General features: G+C 37.3%; 1 protein-coding gene across 1 annotated transcript in view; it reads right to left on the reverse strand.

The window, feature by feature from the left end:
• The window catches only part of jam3b (junctional adhesion molecule 3b), a gene marked incomplete at its 5' end in the record, with an annotated part of 36,413 nt that extends 22,768 nt beyond the window's left edge, over positions 1-13,645 (reverse strand). Inside the window, 2 exon segments of the mRNA XM_079834851.1 lie at positions 13,449-13,555; positions 13,557-13,645. Coding sequence (XP_079690977.1) covers positions 13,449-13,555; positions 13,557-13,645 — 196 coding nt within the window.
• Positions 13,646-18,622: the final 4,977 nt, after the last annotated feature.

Consider the following 18,622-nt stretch of genomic DNA (forward strand, 5'->3'; position numbering starts at 1 on the left):
TTTATTTCACTGTACGTCTGCGGCGGTTTCATCCTCTCAAAAAGTGAAAATTCCACAAATGTGCACAGAACCATAAGATCACTTTGATTGTGCAGTGGAGAATAGGAAGAAAAAGAGTCTTCCAACTTTTTGGGAAAACTTTCACGTCGGAGAAGTGCAATGGCTATATGGGGCCCGTACTTTCAAGGGACCAAGCTAAAAGGCATTATTTGTGTGTCTCCTTGGGCCTTATTTTTGCCATAAATTATTTGTCTACTTTCTTTCTCTACTGTTTTATGTTTTTAATATTTCAAGAACCTACACATCAGTGTTCTCTTTGTTCTTCAATACACAGAACAACAAAGGGATGCAGTAATTGAAGGTACCACACAACACGTCCTCAGACAATGGTGGCTTCCAGCCTATTTCAGCGCAGTGTTCTGAATTTAAACACAATAAACTTGACTAATCCACAATTAGTGCATTGCATCATAGATCATTTCATTATATGTTAATTATACTATTATGTTATTTAAATGTTTAAATTAAAACATTTTAGGGAACTCCTTTATAAAATAAAATATTTTTTTAACTGAAACTGTGGTAAACAAGAGGAGAAAATGCAAAACAAATGAAAGAATAAAAAAAGAGTGTGTCCCTTGAGTTCAAAGGCAAATGGTTGAAACTAACATCAGTATAATTGTACACCAGAAATATTCAGTCCTCAAAAGAGACAATTTATGCAAATGCCAATCCAATTCAATACTTTTAGAAGGCAGAAATGATCAAGGGCATTAGGAAAAAATTGCTACAGCCAATCATTACGGTTTATGAGAGCATTCCCCAGGCCATGAACACTCTCAGAGCTTTGACAATGAACAGAACAATAACAACAGACAGACTATTATTGGAGTGCAATAATGCTAGCAAATACACTTCATACTTTTCAGTGTATATCGAATACTAAATCGATGTACAAACAAAATTATAATCCAGAGCCAAAAGGATCTTGCCAGACCACTGCTATTTTGAAATGGAACATCAAATACTTGACAAGTATGATCAAAACGAAATCTGCGGATACTAGGATAATAGTACTAGGATAAGGACTAGGATACTCGTTTATATTCTGGATATAAACACTGATGTCAATGGGAGCGATCAAAATAGAGCAAATCATGTTTTGAAAGTAACTTGACGCTTCAAATAAAGTATCATTACCTCATACACCAGTAGGTGGCGACACGTGGCTGTATAAAAAGGGATTTGTCATTGAATTGTTCATTCAAGAGATTGATTCAAAAACTCTGACTCACCCAGTGATAAAACATGTGAATTCTTTACGAGGGAGTCATTAATTCAAGATTCGTTCAGAAACGTTGATTCATCCAGAAATGAAACATGTGAAGTCTTTATGAACGAGTCATTGAATCTCTCATTCAAGAGATTCATTCAAAAACGCCAATTCATCCAGTAATTAAACAAGTCATTGAATCACTCATTCAAGCAGATTGAAAAAAATATATTCAAATTCATTATTTTAAATAGACTGCAGCAATTAACATTTTGTCAGAACCTCTAGTAAATGTTATTTTGTTTAGTTGTCTATGCAGAATCATGGGATAATCGTGCAGCTCTATTTTAAATCAAATCTTTACATTCCCTCTGCATTAGTCTTTGCACTCTGTTTTGCTGTGATGTTCTGGAAAACATCAATAACGGTGGCATCTTTTCCCCTCCGGTTAGTTACAGTAAGATCTTTTAATTACATCCAGCGTTCTGGCATTGTTTTCGTATCTCTGCACATTATTAGGACGTCTTAAGTCTCAGCAAATCTTCTTAAAGGCTACTGACTGATTAGTTTCCTGCAGGAAGCGTCTCATGCACCCTATCTTAGCGACTCCTTTTAAGGCCATCTTGGTAAGCGCTGATATGCAGCCGTGATGTAAACACATAGCCTGTATTGTCTGCTATTGGGCAAATCTCTGAGATAATGCGTTCGCCTTGGGACACCCCTAACAAATTGCTGTGTATAACCGTCATAAATCAGAAAAAAAAGTGATTCACTTTTTGCCATAATACTTATGCTAGAACAGTGGTTTTCAACTGGTTTGGCCATGGGACCCAAATTTTCCCATGGTCATTATGCCAATTTTTTTACAATTATTTAGGAATTTGACCTAATTCCAATATATGTATCACATACAAATCATTTTTAAGAACACAGAATACTAACATGAACTGTTAATAAAAGGAAACTGCTGCTGATGAATAGAAAGAGTGGACGCTACAAGCACAGTATAACGTCTGACAGGACAGGAAAGTTCGCATTTCTGAGGTGAGAAACATTTTATTTCGTAACAAGTTACGAAAAGAACATTAAAATAATGACACTGATATAGCCTGAAAACATCTGACCGCAGACACTGAATCAGGACAACAAGTTTATTTAAACTCTGGCTAGTCTGACAGAAGAGTCAACAGCTTTCATGCACGTTTTTCAAAATAAAAGTCTTGCATCAGAAAAACATTGGACTATGTTTGTTGTTGTTTGACTGCACACTCCGCGACCCACTCAAAGGCCCTGTCCCAAATGGCACCCTAAACCCTCACGGTCTTCCTCTGAGTCCGCACTTTCACGACGTAATGCCGCTTTGACTGCTGGGAAGAAGTCCGCTGCGTAGCTCGCACCAGTGCGGGCTCGGCAGAAGTGCGCATCGAGGGCGCATATCGACCTCAAAGGGGGCGCTCTCGAGCACCCTTCTGAGACCTAAAATGACAAATGGGACACCCTGCGGTCTACGCGCACGCAGCGGCCATTGTAAGTCCACAAGACCGAAAGTGCACATGAAGTGTGCCATTTGGGACAGGGCCATAATGGTCTTGCGACCCACCAGTTGAGAAACACTGCACGTTTTTTCAAAATAAAAGTCTTGTATCACAAAAATATGGGACTATGTTTGTTGTTGTTTGACTGCACACTCCGCGACCCAGTCAAAATGGTCTTGCGACCCACCAGTTGAGAAACACTGCACGTTTTTTTCAAAATAAAAGTCTTGCATCAGAAAAACATTGGACTATGTTTGTTGTTGTTTGACTGCACTGCGACCCACCAGTTGAGAAACACTGCTATAGAACCGTAGACGAAAGTGAATTGCAAAGTTTTCCATTAAATATCACTCAACACAAAATATATTTTGAAGAATGTTTCAAGCATTTTTTTCTCTCCATACAATGAAAGTCAATGGGGTCCAAAACAACAATCCATTGGACCCCATTAACATTCACTATATGGAGAAAAAAAAAACTTTTTTGTTCTTTACAGAAGATAGAAAATCACACAGGTTAGGAACAAATGTGAGTGAGTGATGACAATTTGTGAGTGATTTATCCCTTTAATTTACTCATTTGGAAACTTTGAAATCCTTAAGCCTTCTGGCCTATAAATTGACGCCATGACTGAACTGCATTATTGTCAGCAAAATGTTTAATGCTTAACATCCGTATATATACCTTGCCTCTTTCTGATTCTGGTTTGTGCAGGGATTCAAGATGGCTGCCGAGTACAGGGGTGGTTTGTTAGGCTCCACACCTGCCCCTTGTTTAACCTTTTTCTACAGTCATTTTTTATCTTTCTTCATATTTTTCAACAATTGCTCATCAACATTAAAGAAATCGTCAGCCAAAGATGGATTGTAAACGTTGGAAAGGGGGATCAGGAGTTTTGTTGCATATGGCTGCTTTGTCTGTGGTTTCTGATGAGTCCATGTGGCTTTGGTGTCAGTGCAACTGGAAACGAAACACAGAGTAGATCTGTTGGACCCATGCCCATGGTTGACAAACCAAAAGTGAACTTTTTCAGCCAAGGATACCACATTATTTACTCTACCTGCTGGCAAAACAATCATCATCATGATAAAGAACGTCGTCAGCATGTCAAGAGAAGCAAATGGTATGGTCCAAAGGTTCTACTGATTCTTCTCTTGCTCAGCGGTGACATACAGATGAATCCAGGACCATCAACAAACCAACATATAATGGAGCCAGTAAGTGGATTGAGTGAGTGTAATCCAGGCTGGAGTGTGAACTGTGGTGCAGAGATCAGTGGACCATCAGGGTGTAAGCTGGAAACTGTTGGGTGTTTGGCCAAACTCCCGCTGGAGAATGTGCCCATGCTTGAAACATCAGAGCTTTCTTCCGAGAACTTTGGTGAGTCTAAACCATCTCTTATCTGTGAACAATATAATGTGTTGTCTGGAGCAAAGCAAACAAACAAACAACAGGTACTTTATGAAAACCCAAAGACAAAAGGAGCCATTAACCATGCTGCACAGAAACAGTTTAAAATATTTCAGACTGTAAACCATGCCAGAGTGATTTTGGATTCAAGACTCAAACAAAAAGGTATTTTAGGGGGGCACCTGAATATCCGAAGTATATTATCAAAGAGGGATCAAGTTGAGCATCTGCTTATGAACTCAAACCTGGACTTTTTAGCATTGAGTGAAACTTGGTTGTCTACCAATACACCAACATGCATGATTGATGTCCCTGGATATATTTGTTACAGAAAGGATAGACCATCACAAAGAGGAGGGGGAGTTATGATTTATATTAAGGATATTTTCAAATGTGCTGAAGTGAAACTAGATATTGCTGGATTAGAATGTTTGCCGTTAAATGTCATAATGTCCCCAAAAATGAATTTCAATGTTGTGATTTTTTTATAATCCACCTTCACATGATTCTTCTTTTTATTATAAATTAGAGGAAGTGTTGAAGTTTTTAAATTGTCGTACTGAAACTATTTTCTTTGGAGATTTTAACATAAACTGGGCTGACAAACGTAGTAAGAAAAAATTGAAAGCAATTACAGCCAAACATAATTTTACCCAGGTAATAAAAGGCCCAACAAGGATAACAAAAACAAGTAAAACTCTTATTGATCTTGCATTTACAAATAAACCTGAACAGGTAATAAAAATATATAATCTGCTGACAGGTTTGTCCGATCATAACATGATCCTAGTTGTTAGGAAACTGACAAAGAAACGTTTGCAGAGTAATTTTCGTCAAACTTCTAAACCTGGAGCAGTAGGCATCCCCAAGAGTAAGATGATCAAATTTGAAAATGATATAAAAAATATTAATTGGAATGATGCATTACAAATTAGTGACCTGGACAGAAACTGTGAAAATGTGATGAGAACCATTGAAAAAATTATTCAAAAGTATACACAACCGTTAAAATGTAGACAAAATAGTGCATCCTTACTATGGCTAAATTCAGACATCCATCAATTAATGAGAAAGAGGGATTTTGCTTTGAAAAAGTCATTGCTTACAAAAACACAGACAGATATTCAAAGCTTTAAATCTTTAAGAAATAAAGTAGTTAGTGAAATGAGAGAGGCAAAAACGGCCTATTTTGAGCAATTAATTGCAGAATCAGGGGGAAATAGCTCATCTCTGTGGAAGTGCATTAACAAACTTTCTAAACGAGAAGGGATGTATAGAAAACCATTGTTGGAGTTGAATATAAATGGAAGGCTGAGCACTGATAGCACCGAAATTGCTAATGAATTTAATAGATATTTTGTCCAGTCTGTGGAAGAACTTGCTATATGTTTTGAACCAGTACAATTGCCTCAATGTGCAGTAAAAGACACACCCTCATCCTTTCATATCTCTGAGGTTGATGAAGATAAGATACTCCAAATAATTAATCAATTGAATAACTCAAGAGCTAAAGACATATTTGGAATGGATACAGAATTTGTCAAAAAAATATAGTGCTTGTTTGCTAAAGCCCTTGGTAAACTTGATAAATTCATCTATTAGAGAAAGTAAATTCCCCTCAGATTGGAAAACTTCAATTATAACCCCAATTTTCAAGGCAGGGTCGGTTGATGAGGTTCAGAATTATAGACCAATTTCTATACTCCCTGCAATTTCAAAAATTCTAGAAAAGTTGGTAGCTGAACAACTTATCAACTATCTAGAAAAAAAATGGTCTACTTCACTCTAATCAGTTTGGTTTTAGGCCTAAGTACTCAACAGAAATGGCAAACTGCTATCTTACAGAGTTTATTAAGGGAGCTCTAGATAACGGTAATGTGGTAGGCGCAGTATTTTTAGACCTTAAAAAGGCATTTGATACTGTGAATCATGAAATACTCCTGCATAAATTAAATATGTTTAATTTTTCTCAGCAGGCAATCAATTGGTTCAGATCATATTTAGAATCTCGAGATCAGTGTGTTAAGATAAATAATTCAAGATCATCTTTACAAAACAATGAGACGGGTCTCCCTCAAGGGTCAATCTTAGGTCCACTGTTGTTTTCCTTGTATGTCAATGATTTACCAAATTGTTGTACAGAAACGAAATGTCAGTTATATGCAGATGACACAGTGATTTATGTATCAGCAAAGACTCCACGCTTGGCTGCAGATATATTAACACATGAAATGACTGGTGTGTCACAGTGGCTGAAAAACAACAGTTTGACCTTGAATTGTTCAAAAACTTGTCTCAATGTGTTTTTCAATTAGAAGGAAGGAAATGAATGGTTTTATAATTCATATCAATCAAAAGGCAATAGAGACAGTTAATGATTTTAAATATTTAGGTGTTATTTTAGATTCTCAAATTAAAATTTGATCTGCATGTAAAAAGGTTGTGTAGGACCATCAGAACAAACTTGAATTGTTTTTATTTGATTAGGCCGTATATACCCCTAAAGGCAGCTAAGTTATACATGCATGCAATGATCTTCTCACATTTATCTTATTGTGTGACTGTCTGGAGTCAGGTTTCTCAGACGACTATCAAACCGGTTACATCTCTATATAAACAAACGCTAAAAATCTTGGACAAGAAACCAGTTCGATGGCATCATTGTAATATTTTACAAAAGTATAATCTGCTTAGCTTTGAAAATGTTATAAGTTTGTCTCTTATTAAAATGGTTTTTAAATGTATAAACAATCTTGCTCCAGATATCATATGCCAATTAGTAACAAAACAACATAGTAAGGGGATGACCACAAGAGGTGCATCCAATCGGAATTGCAAAGTACCAAAGAGGAAAACTAAACTAAATTTGCACAATCCACATTTTCGGTTCAAGGTACACTGCTTTGGAACAGCCTGCCAGCTGAACTAAAAATGCAAACTGAGTTAAACATCTTTCAAACAAATATAAAAAAGTGGTTCAAACAAAAGCAGGTTTGTGAACATTGATGGTTATACACAGTCTTTTATTTTATCATTGTTTTTTATACATACATTTTTTGTTGCTTGTGCGATTTGTTTTATTGTTGTTAAAAAAGCCTAACCAGGGACTGGGGCTGCAAATTAGCCTTTGGCTAGAAGCCTATTTGTGGAGCATCGGCTGCTTGAAATTGTAGCAATGTCTTTTCTGCATTGTCCCTGTCAAATAAACTAATAAATAAATAAATATAAAACAATCAGTCAAAACAAACCTATTTGCCTATTAAATATACTGTACATACATAGGCTTACACACTTCAGGGCCACTGGGCAGGACGATCTTGACAAATGTCTGGCATAATGACAAAAATCCCAGGCACTTGTTCGTGGCACGCTCACAAACCCACAGCAGTCTTAAGTTTTGAGGCCCCTGGAGAAATCAAACATCCGTTTCAAATAATAGGCAAGCCATTAAACTCGTATTTAATAGTATTTCAGGTAACTTGTTTTTTGTCAATTGGAGAACTACGACTATGGTAATCTGATTCGAATGAAGATAAAAAATAAAGAAGCTCGGATTGAATCGTGTTTCGTGAATCAGATGGCATCTTGAAATAGATCCATTACATCTATGGTTGATAAAAGGATCAAGCTCAGCTTTAAGGGTTGCTGGTTTTATTTTCAAATTCTTCCCTGTTAACTTAGCAAGTAAGTGAGAGAAGCGTTATGAGGTGGCCTTAACGCCGGCCCGCCAGATGGTCTGGAAGCAATCTGTCAGTGCAATCTGACCAGTCGGCTAAACGCACACAACAAATCTGGTGCTAATGGTGGATTTTAACCCAGAGAGGAGTCACACTCTAAATAAGATTCTCATTAAGGTTGCTCCGTTTCTGTTGCCTTAACTTACTGCTAATCATTCTTTGATAGGCAACAGCACATACGATAAAGCTCAGAGGCAGTGAAGGCACTGTTTTAAGCGAGGTATTTTGCAGCTCCTGCTCTAAAATATATAGGTTTAAAGGCACTACAAATTGAAATTTTAAAAAATTGATATGAAATAGACTAGGGTAATACATTTTCTCTTTTCTGGTGAACAGCCGTGCAAACCCAATGGGAAAAGTGGGCCGTCGAGCAGGTGATAAATTGTCTCTATGATTGATTGTTTGGGGGTTTGACTAGAGTCATAAAAATGACAAAGCATAATTCGATGGAGAGATAATAAATCCAAGTTTGTTGATGGAGCTTATCGTGTATCAGAGTTTCTTGTACAGCCACACATCATCTCCCACAGTCACAACGCTAACCTCAAAAAATGAGCTTCTGCTTGTGTGAAAAGCCTTCTCGGTATTTGGAAATGTGAAAATCTGTCACGCTCATCATCTTATTCCCTCAAAACCTCTGCTGGAACAGTCAAGAAATGCATTTACGGGTCTTTTTTTATCACCATGCCGGAGTCATCTGCTCTTCATAGCAGTCTCTTTAGAACTTGATATCTGTTGTGAGGGATTCAAATCATCATCGCCAAGGTGAATCATGGGAGTTCTATCTGTCAACATTTGTACTCGTGATAGGGAACATCAAATACTAGGTGTGCAAATGGCAGATGTTTCAACTCAGTGAATATGTCTCTCTGTTTAAAGGAGATGAAGCCATTAAATCCATTTGTTTCCTGTCCTTACACATCATTAGAGGACATTTAAAACTGTAAGATGCAGGGCAATGAAATGAAAAAGAGACAAGTCTAGAGACACGTTTTTTAAAAGTTGAACTTCTTTTAACTTGAGCGCTGCATTTTTAGAACATTATGTCATGCGATAGGCATAGCAAAAGACGTGAGCACAACGGTCAAAGACATCTGCATATTTACAAAACATGGAAAAAGCAGAGTAATGAAAAACGCATTCTGTGTGAAGCGCACCTAATATGTAAAATCGACAGAACATGTCGTAATTAGAATTTCAATACCATCTTAGTTCTGTTCATACTATTACTGTTGTATGTATTTCTGAGCTTATAAACAGGACACACTGGCATGGCTTGTTTCCATAGAGAGAAGCATTTGATTCCAGCGGCTGTCAGATGATCTGCTGCATTTCTATTTTTAGCAATAATAATTACCTTTGTGATTACATTATAAATCAAGGTTCAATTTTAATTTCGCTCCAAACAATTCTATTTGAAAATGAAAACTGAACGGGAAAGAAACATTATATCAGTCTCTGATATTGGCTAATAAGCAATTATTGCATTAAGCCGACAGTATCCAACTGATTCACTCAGCTATTCACCTACTCTTAAAGGGATAGTTCACCCAAAAATGAAAATTTGATGTTTATCTGCTTACCCCCAAGATATAGGTGACTATGTTTCTTTAGTAGAACACAAATAAAGATTTTTTTAACTCCAACCTTTGCATTCTGTTAGTCGTATATTGCATGTGAATGGTACACTCTAAAAAATGCTGGCTTAAAAACAACTCAAATTGGGTTGAAAATGGACTAACCCAGCAATTGGGATGTTTTAACCCAGTGAATGGGTCATTTTAACCCAGCGGTTGGGTTAAATATTTGCTTAAAAACAATTGCTGGGTTAGTCAATTTTCAACCCAGCATTTTTTAGAGTGTAGCAAAATCTATGAGAGTAAAAAAACCACAAAAAAAAGAAGACACGAATCGGTTTGAACGAGAACGACTGACAGACTGCAACGGTTGGAGTTAAAAATCATAATTTGTGTTCTACTGAAGAAACAAAGTCACCTATATCTTGGATTAAAGCTAAGCAGATAACATCAAATTTTCATTTTTTGGTGAACTATCCATTTAACAAGCAGCTGGCAAAGACAAAGTTGAGGAAGAAATTTGCACAGGCATAATCTTTTCCTTCGAAAGCATGTGGCGAGATAGAGATCAGTGACAGGAAATCATCTAGTCTTCTGTATTCAAAAATGATCAAAGAAGAATTGTATCTTGAGTAAGGAAGTGGTTAAAACGATGATAAATAAAACACTAATTATGTATTATGACAATTACATGAACATTGTTTTACAAATACTAGTGGATAATTTACTCAAATTATTTTCTTCCTTCTTTGGAAAAGAACATTTGGAAATTGTTTGGTTGTTTTGGTTTTTTGTCCATGCAATGTTGAAACATTCTTCAAAATATCTTCTTTTGTGCTCTATAGAAGAAAGAAAGTCATACAGGTTTTGAACGGCAAGAAATAAAAATAAAAAGTGGGGCCTGTCCTAATCCTGCTCCTTTGCTTGGGCTCCAGGATATCCATCCCTGCAGTCAGGAACTATTTTGATCAATCTTACACATGGAAGTCTTATTGACATTTAGGGAATGCGCATGCTTGCCATTCCTGAACTGTGAATCTGTTAGTTCTAGGCTTTCCCTTCCACATCTGTCACTGCTTACCAAAAAAAATACAAAGTAATAAAACCAGGATAAGCATGGAAAAAAACACTTTTCATGTTTCTTTCAGAGACTTCAGAGGGATTTCCATTTTCATGAGAAAACTCTCAGATTTCCTCCTAACACGTCTACTTAAATGGCTCGAAAATGCTAAATGTTTCTTACGGACACTTTTATTCGGTCTTCACCTCTGCGTCCCGTTATTACGCATATAAAGTGAATGAATTCTCAAGGCTTCTGTTTGTGGGAGAGCATTCCACATTTGTTCTCAATGCTGAGTATATGCAGTGGGCCGAGTGGGACATATTTCAGCTCCGTGTCAGGGGGGGTCCTCCATTCACTCGCACCCACAGCCGCTCAGCTGTTTCTTCACGTTACTCCGGGTTACTCCAGGCTGGTCGACCGGACATGTGCCGTTCGCCTGTTGCTCAAAGACTCAGCACGTTTCATCACGCAGCCTGCCTGTCATGGTACCCATGCGGATTACGCTGGGACCCCCCGAATGGAATTTTTCCCATCACTATACAGTTATGATAAATATACAAGATACGGTTTACAACATACTTTTCTCATGTGGTACCTTCCAGCTAAAACGAACCTAAGCACGTGCGGAAGGGCAACGTGTCTTTGTCTGCAACAGCCCTGGGTAAAGCACAGAGCGAACGGCTATCTTTTCCGTGCATATTTCTCTCTGTCGCTTACTGAACACATCAAAAATGTCAGCCTGTAACTGATGGACATGCCTAGAAGCTCCAGCATGCTTTTCATGAACCCCCAGAAAGCCATTTGCTGGGAAGCAGCGGGTGGAAGAGAAAGCACACTCAGCCTTCTAGGGACAAGCTATCTCTTTCACTGTTTTTCACTGTTTAAGCTGTATTCAAATCACATCTTTTTATCAGCAATTTTCATAAGCAAAATAACGGTGAACATTATCTCAGAATATCGTTCCACGAAACACGTTTCTTCAAAATGCAAAGCATTCGGTGTGGACTAAAATGGAAGGCTGCCACTCGTCCAAGTATTCATCTAAAATATGGGGTGTGATCTCAACCTTTGTACTATTCCTGAATCTATTTTATCCTATCCAGTAAAGCATAACTTGGCATCAAAAGTGCTGGCAAAAGACACCGGAGAGTTTCCACTGTACAAATGCACACCACGGCTTTCACAAACCAAAGAGAAACTGTTTTTGGTGTACATTTTCATCTTACAAGTGTAACTTTACTTTTAATAGAAATGTCAATATACTGATTAATACATTCTAGGAAACTCATACATTTAAGCTTAAAATATCACTTCACATTAGTAATGTTTTTAAATAAGTAAATATTGAAAATATATTTACAAGTAATATAAGGCCAGCCACCTTTTTAATTTATAGCCAGTAAAATATATATTTAAGTTTGCAAAATCTATTTGCAAACAGGTTTTAAATGCAGTTTTCCTATTTAAAAAACAAACAAAACAAAATGAATACATTTAATTTGACAAATGAGGGGATAAAAAGTCACAAGTTAAGAGAAATTGAGAAAGAGGTGGCACATTTTAGAGTATGTACAACAAAATACAGATTAACCAGCAGTATTTAGTGTTGTAGTCTGTAATTAAGCCAATCAGCACACTTGAATAATCACAGGAGATGGGCAGTTTCTACAAGAGCCTACGTGACTCCCTACAACTTATTACAGTTAACCTGTAAAAGGGTCATCAAATGTTCATTATTTTTAATCAAACAAAAGCTATACAGGGATAGATAAAAAAAAAAACATAACCTAAATAATTGAAAGAGTTTAGCTCATAAGGACTTCAACAAACTGCCAATATAATTTATAATAGCGAAGCTACTGGTTATTTCCAGTCCACAGAAACCAAACTTCATCTTCTGACTGAATAATTTAATTAAGCTATTGGTCTAGACTAGACGTAGCCAATTTAATTCAATTAAAAACGACTGCTCAAACGATCCAGGACAAAAACATGCCACTTTTTTAATGCTTTCCTTGAGCCCAAAACATAAGCATTGTGAATAGTGAATGTATTATGCTGTAAATGTTGATATCACAGCCTGTGCTAATGCTGGTGCCCGCGCCGCGCGCTACCTGATCCGCTCTCGTGAACACTTTAGGCAGAAAACCGTTATCTCGCAATAAACATGCCCCGTGTAGTATACACAGAAATAGTTTCCGACAGTTAAAACACACCAAAACTAACAAACACACGACCGCTTTAAACAAGCAAAATGAAAATCCAACAACAACACTAACCACTAAGTCCAAAATGTGTTTGCTTGTGCCATTTCAAAAACTTTTAAAGCGTGAACAAAGAACTGAGCCGAATGATCCAGCGGAGCAAACACGAACAAAAACAACTTTTTATGCGCGTTTTATGGCATAGTCTGAGTTTCAAAAACAAATATAATATTCCCGTGAACAACCGATGTGACCCGTAGAATAAGGGAACAATAAAGGCGCGCGGATTTATTTATGGTTAGTTGGACAAACACGCAGAGCGGGATGCGAGTGAGTCTCCAGCCCGCGATGACAAACAGTCCAGCGCGAGACAACTCAAATCTGAAGCTCGTGTCACCAAACACGGAACATCCACCTCAAAATGTTACTTTTATCTCAGTTTGGATTCAACATCCACATCTAACATCTCATCTAAAAGAGCTAACGGGTTAGCTCAATAGTTTAGTTGGCTTAAACAGACAAGCACTTTTGTGAAACGGGACGCTCGTTGAAACACATTTCAAGAACTTCCATAAATGATTCACCACAGTTTGTATCACTTTTGCTTCTTCTACAAAGAACGTATAAAAGTGTGGTGATGTGTACTCACATTGCATGGAAAGGAGAAGCAGAACGCAAGCCAGTGGTGTTAACGCCATCTTGGAGTCGGTGAAATGTTCGGTTTGGCTGTACATGCGCAAAGTAAAGGGCTTTAGGAGAGGATGGAGAGAGCTCGCGCTCACCGACCGAAGTGAGAGAGCAGCACGTCGAGCTATTGTGTGGAGTTTCCATGACTACAAACAGCATCATCGTCATGAATATTCAGTTATGTTTTAGGATTTTTTCCACCCATGCCACGCCAATTGCTTCAGTTCCAATAAAAACTGCATAATATTTACAATTTATCTAAGGATGGATGGATTATCGAAGTTTTTACGAACTTTGACATTTTATATCACACTATTTTGGTATTTCCATTGAACAAACAAAGACTTGGTTCATTTTAAATCATTATGTTTCAATAATCACTGTGCTTTATTTTGATGTGTTGACTGGCACATGTAAGTGACTGTAAAGTTTTGAATGTTCACTCCCAAAGTGTATGTATAGCCTATATGAGGGATTATAATTGGAGATACACTTGGCATTTCGAAAAGTTTCCTTCAAAAAAAAAAAAAAAAAAAAAAAAAAAACAGTACACTAACAGAAATTCTTTCCAGCATTCTTATTGAAAAACATGAAATTTGAATAATTCAGTGTTTGCCAAACACAACTTCCTTTATTCTTTATTACATTGTTTGTCAACTCAAAAAAAAAAGCTGTTGAAAGAACTTAATTAAATTAAAGGGAGCTAGTTCTCCCAAAAATGAAAATTCTGTCATCATTTAGTCACTCTTAAGTTATTCCAAACCTGTATAAATGTCTTTCTTCTGCTGAACGCAAAGGAAGATATTTAGAAGAATGTTTGTAACCAAGCAGATCTCGGCAGCCATTGACTGCATCGTGGGGGAAAAAATATGGTAGTCAATGGCTGCCGAGATCTGCTTGGTTACGAACATTCTTCCAAATATCTTCCTTTGCGTTCAGAAGAAGAAATAAATTCATACAGGTTTGGAATAACATGAGGGTGAGTAAATGATGACAGAATTTTCATTTTTGGGTGAACTATCCCTTTTAGGAAAATTTTTCCATGAAATTGGATTACATTTACAAACAAAATCTAATTGGTTTGAAATTATTTGTTGTAATCTTGTTGTATGAACTTTTATTTATTCAGTCAAGACTACTAAAAAAGTTGTCATTCCTACTATAGATAAAGTAGGATTAAGAGGGTTTGGTAGAACTGATGACCATGACTGTGGGAACTGAGTCAAACTAATTTATTTTATTTATTTCCATTATATATATTGTATTCTATATTGTATTTTATCTATAGTATTGGATTAATTAGAGAATGTGTTAGAGGGAATCAAGCATAGTAGTGGACTTTGAAAAGCACAGATAAACTTAAAGTGAATTTCAGGATTTCAATCTGCTGAAATGCCACAGCATTAGAGGTAATACTGTTTTCACACTCAGTTTATGTGAATTTGTCTGATGGCAAGGTTAGAGTGTGTGTGGGACCGTTTCAGCACAAAGACCATTCCAGTGTCTGACAACGGGAGATAAGCGCAAATCCCGAAGGCTTAGGGCACATTATGTTTTTCCAATTCCAGACATTATCGACAACAAGGACGTTCAAAGCAAGAGTCTCTCGCTTCGCCAACCACTCGCAGCACTTGAGCATGGACTAGGAGAAGTCTGTAATCAGTGCTCTGATTGTCTGCATGTCGTTCAGTATGAAACACACAGTGAGTGATTACAGTAGGGCTAAAGCATATCAAGTCAGTGTATTTATATCTTGATGTTCTATCTTTTATATGGAGGGTTCATCAGTCAAGGCCACTCGCATCCAATGTCTCTCTTGTTCGACAAGAAATATAAATAAATAATACAAATCAATAAATGAAAATACAGGCTGAAAAAGGACATGGACTAAGCATCCTGAATATATATTGTATTAAATATATATTGTTTCCACACATTCTCTATACTACTCCTTTTTGCATCTCAGAAACTGGATAAAACCTATATATAGAAAAAGCAAAAATTATACAATTATAATCAAATTATATCAGTATAGTCCAAAGTCAAATCACAGCACCCAATAGAGCTCTGTTAGGTACTGTGATGTTCAGCTATAATGTTTTAATTCAAAATGACAAACTATCTTAACCTTTAGACAATAGCGATGTAAAATAGCTTTTTAATAGTCTTTTAATAGTACTTTTTAATAGAGGGATAGTTCACCCAAAAATGAAAATTAGCCCATGATTTACTCACCCTAAAGTCATCCGAGGTGTATATGACATTCTTCTTTCAGACGAATAAAATCTGAGATATACAAAAAATGTTCTGGCTAATCCAAGCATTATAATGGCAGTAATAGTTGCTCGGTTTTTGAAGTCCATAAAAAATGCATCTGTCTGTCAAATAACGTGCTCCATGCGGCTCCGGGGTGTTAAATAAAGGCCTTCTGAAGCGAATCGATGCGTTTGTGTAAGATGGCTCTATGGCTCTGCATCAGCCGTCTCCGAGCCATCACTTCCGGTGAATAAGGTCAAAATACATGCAAAATGCCGGCGCGATCATAGATATACATAGATTCCTCAGTGCCTGCGCGGATCGGTCGAATGAGGCATCTACGTATATACATATCTTTGATCGCGCCAGTATTTTGACCTTATCTTATTTGACCTTAAGTTATGGCACAGGGGAATGCCAGATGACATTCGTCTGATAAGAGGTAAAAAAAAACAAATACTGTTCTGTTTCTCGCAGAAACCGATGGTTTCGTGTCTTAAGACATCAATGTGTCGCATGGTTTAATAAGGATTCATATGTCTGTGTTTTTACTCTCATTGCTCTCATACTCTAAAATATCCCCATTGACATGCATTATACGACTATCACACTGCAACGGTTGGAGTTAAAAATCTTCATTTGTGTTCTACTGAAGTAACAAAGACACCTACATCTTGGATGCCCTGGGGGTAAGCAGATAAACATAAACATGTTTGGTTTTTGATTTCATAAATAGTTTTTGGGTGAACTATCCCTTTAAAACTCCAATTAGCGATGTCAATGGAAATGGAAATAAAAATGTTTTCCATTTGTTTCAGTTTCACCTTTTGCACATAGGCCTTTAATGTGATTTGTTTTCGCACCACAAACAGAGAAAATGAACAGTGAAAGCTGTCTGTTGAGAGAAGAGAGCCAGATGGTGCTGTGTAAGGTGGACAGTGTGGTGAGCTCAGGGAAAATGATTTCCCCTTCGGCTTTTTTTGTGGCTTGTGAGCATTCAGGCAGACATCCCGGCATCTCCACATGCACACTCACAGCAACGCCTGGCCGCTGAACACAGGAGAGCAGTTTTGTGTGTGAAGTACATGATATTCTGGGAGGCAGGGATTTGATCTGTCAAAGGAATTTTGGAATTTTGCATGGACATTTCTGTAGAACTTCATGTGAATGCTACATCGGAAACTAAGCTTGAGTTGCTTAAGGGCCTTACACATGGTTTACTCGAAAACCGCAGGCACCTGACAGACTCCTTAGTCATGACTCATGTCTGATAAACAGGCCGATTAACTGAAAACTAAAGTATAAATTAAATACATCACCATACATTCTACATCAGAATAAACACAATCAAAATAATGCTTTATGTCACATATGCATGAGCAAGACTTGGCTCACACTGCACACCTATTGCCTTCATTTCAGTTACTGTATATAATAACACTAGACATTGTAAATACCAAGGCATTTGCAAACATGCCTGTGTAGTTACTCCTTTTCCTCTTGTACCAGTCATGCGGAATTCCTTTGACTTCCTGAGTTAACACATTTCCCGTCGTGCACTTAAATTAAACAATATTCCCAACTTCCCTATTGGCGTCGATCTGTGCTTTTCCTCATGTATACCATAACAACACATTTCCTCCTATTATGCTATAAGGAAGGATGTGTTCATAAACATCACAAAATATGAATGTGTTCTCTGTCCTTTACATTTTTAGATTACCATACAATTGTTGTTGTTAATAATGATGACTATTAGTATTATTATCAATAAATAATAATAATACATAAATGAATAATTTCTTGTGGCAAAGGCTTGCGACTGAAAAGGCAATTTCATGATGACACCTATATTATCATTGTTGTTGTTATTAATTATTTATTTTGATTTCTTGTGACAAAGTAAAAAAAGAGGATTTATTATTATTTTATTTCTTGTGACAAAGGTATGGAACCAAAAAGTTTGTGCGGTAACACTTTACAATACGGGTGCACTAATAATGCATTAAAGGTGCACTATGTAAAATTTTTGCAGTAAAATATCCAAAAACCAATAGGCCAGAGTTATATATTTTGTTCAGTTGAGTACTTACAATATCCCAATGTTTCCAACCATTTGTAAATCGTGAGAAAATTGCTAGGGGAGGAAGTCGCCTGTCAATTGGGTCATATTTGCGTTACCCTCGGTTTCCTCTGTTTTTTTTTTATTTTGCAGAAACGCTTTACTTATACTACAGTGTGCAACAAGTGTCATAGCAGCCGCCGAGCGAACGCACATAACATCATTATCAACACACTCAGATGTATCTAATGTGATAAATAGAGCTGCGTTACCTCATACTCATGACTGAGTATGAGGTAAAAAAGCCGAAGTGGCGCCAGTGACTGTGGGATAATAAAAATCCCGCCGGCGACTATGCCATAATAAAAGTCCCGCTGCTCGCGAGGCGTGTGTTCCGCTCTTCTTATTAACAATCGCTCCAGCGGCCTTGCTCAGCTCCACAACACACGCTGTGAGGTGAAGACCACATGTCCCAAGATTCTGCACTCAAACGTGGCGTCATCAAACTACACCTTTGTTTTGAATAGGCGACCTCTAGAGGACAGAAAAGTTACATAGTGCACCTTTAATTCATGCTTAACTAATGCACATACAATCATGAGTTAATGAAGTGAAGTGAAGTGACGTGTGGCCAAGTATGGTGACCCATACTTGGAATTTGTGCTCTGCATTTAACCCATCCAAGTGCACACACACAGTAGTGAAAACACACATAAAGTGAACACACAACCGGAGCAGTGGGCAGCCATATTGCTGCGGCGCCCGGGGAGCAGTTGGGGGTTCGGTGCCTTGCTCAAGGGTCTCACCTCAGTCGTGGT

The sequence above is a fragment of the Gobio gobio genome (assembly GCF_949357685.1).
Source record: "Gobio gobio genome assembly, chromosome: 14".
In the NCBI taxonomy this organism is placed as follows: Eukaryota; Metazoa; Chordata; class Actinopteri; order Cypriniformes; family Gobionidae; genus Gobio; species Gobio gobio.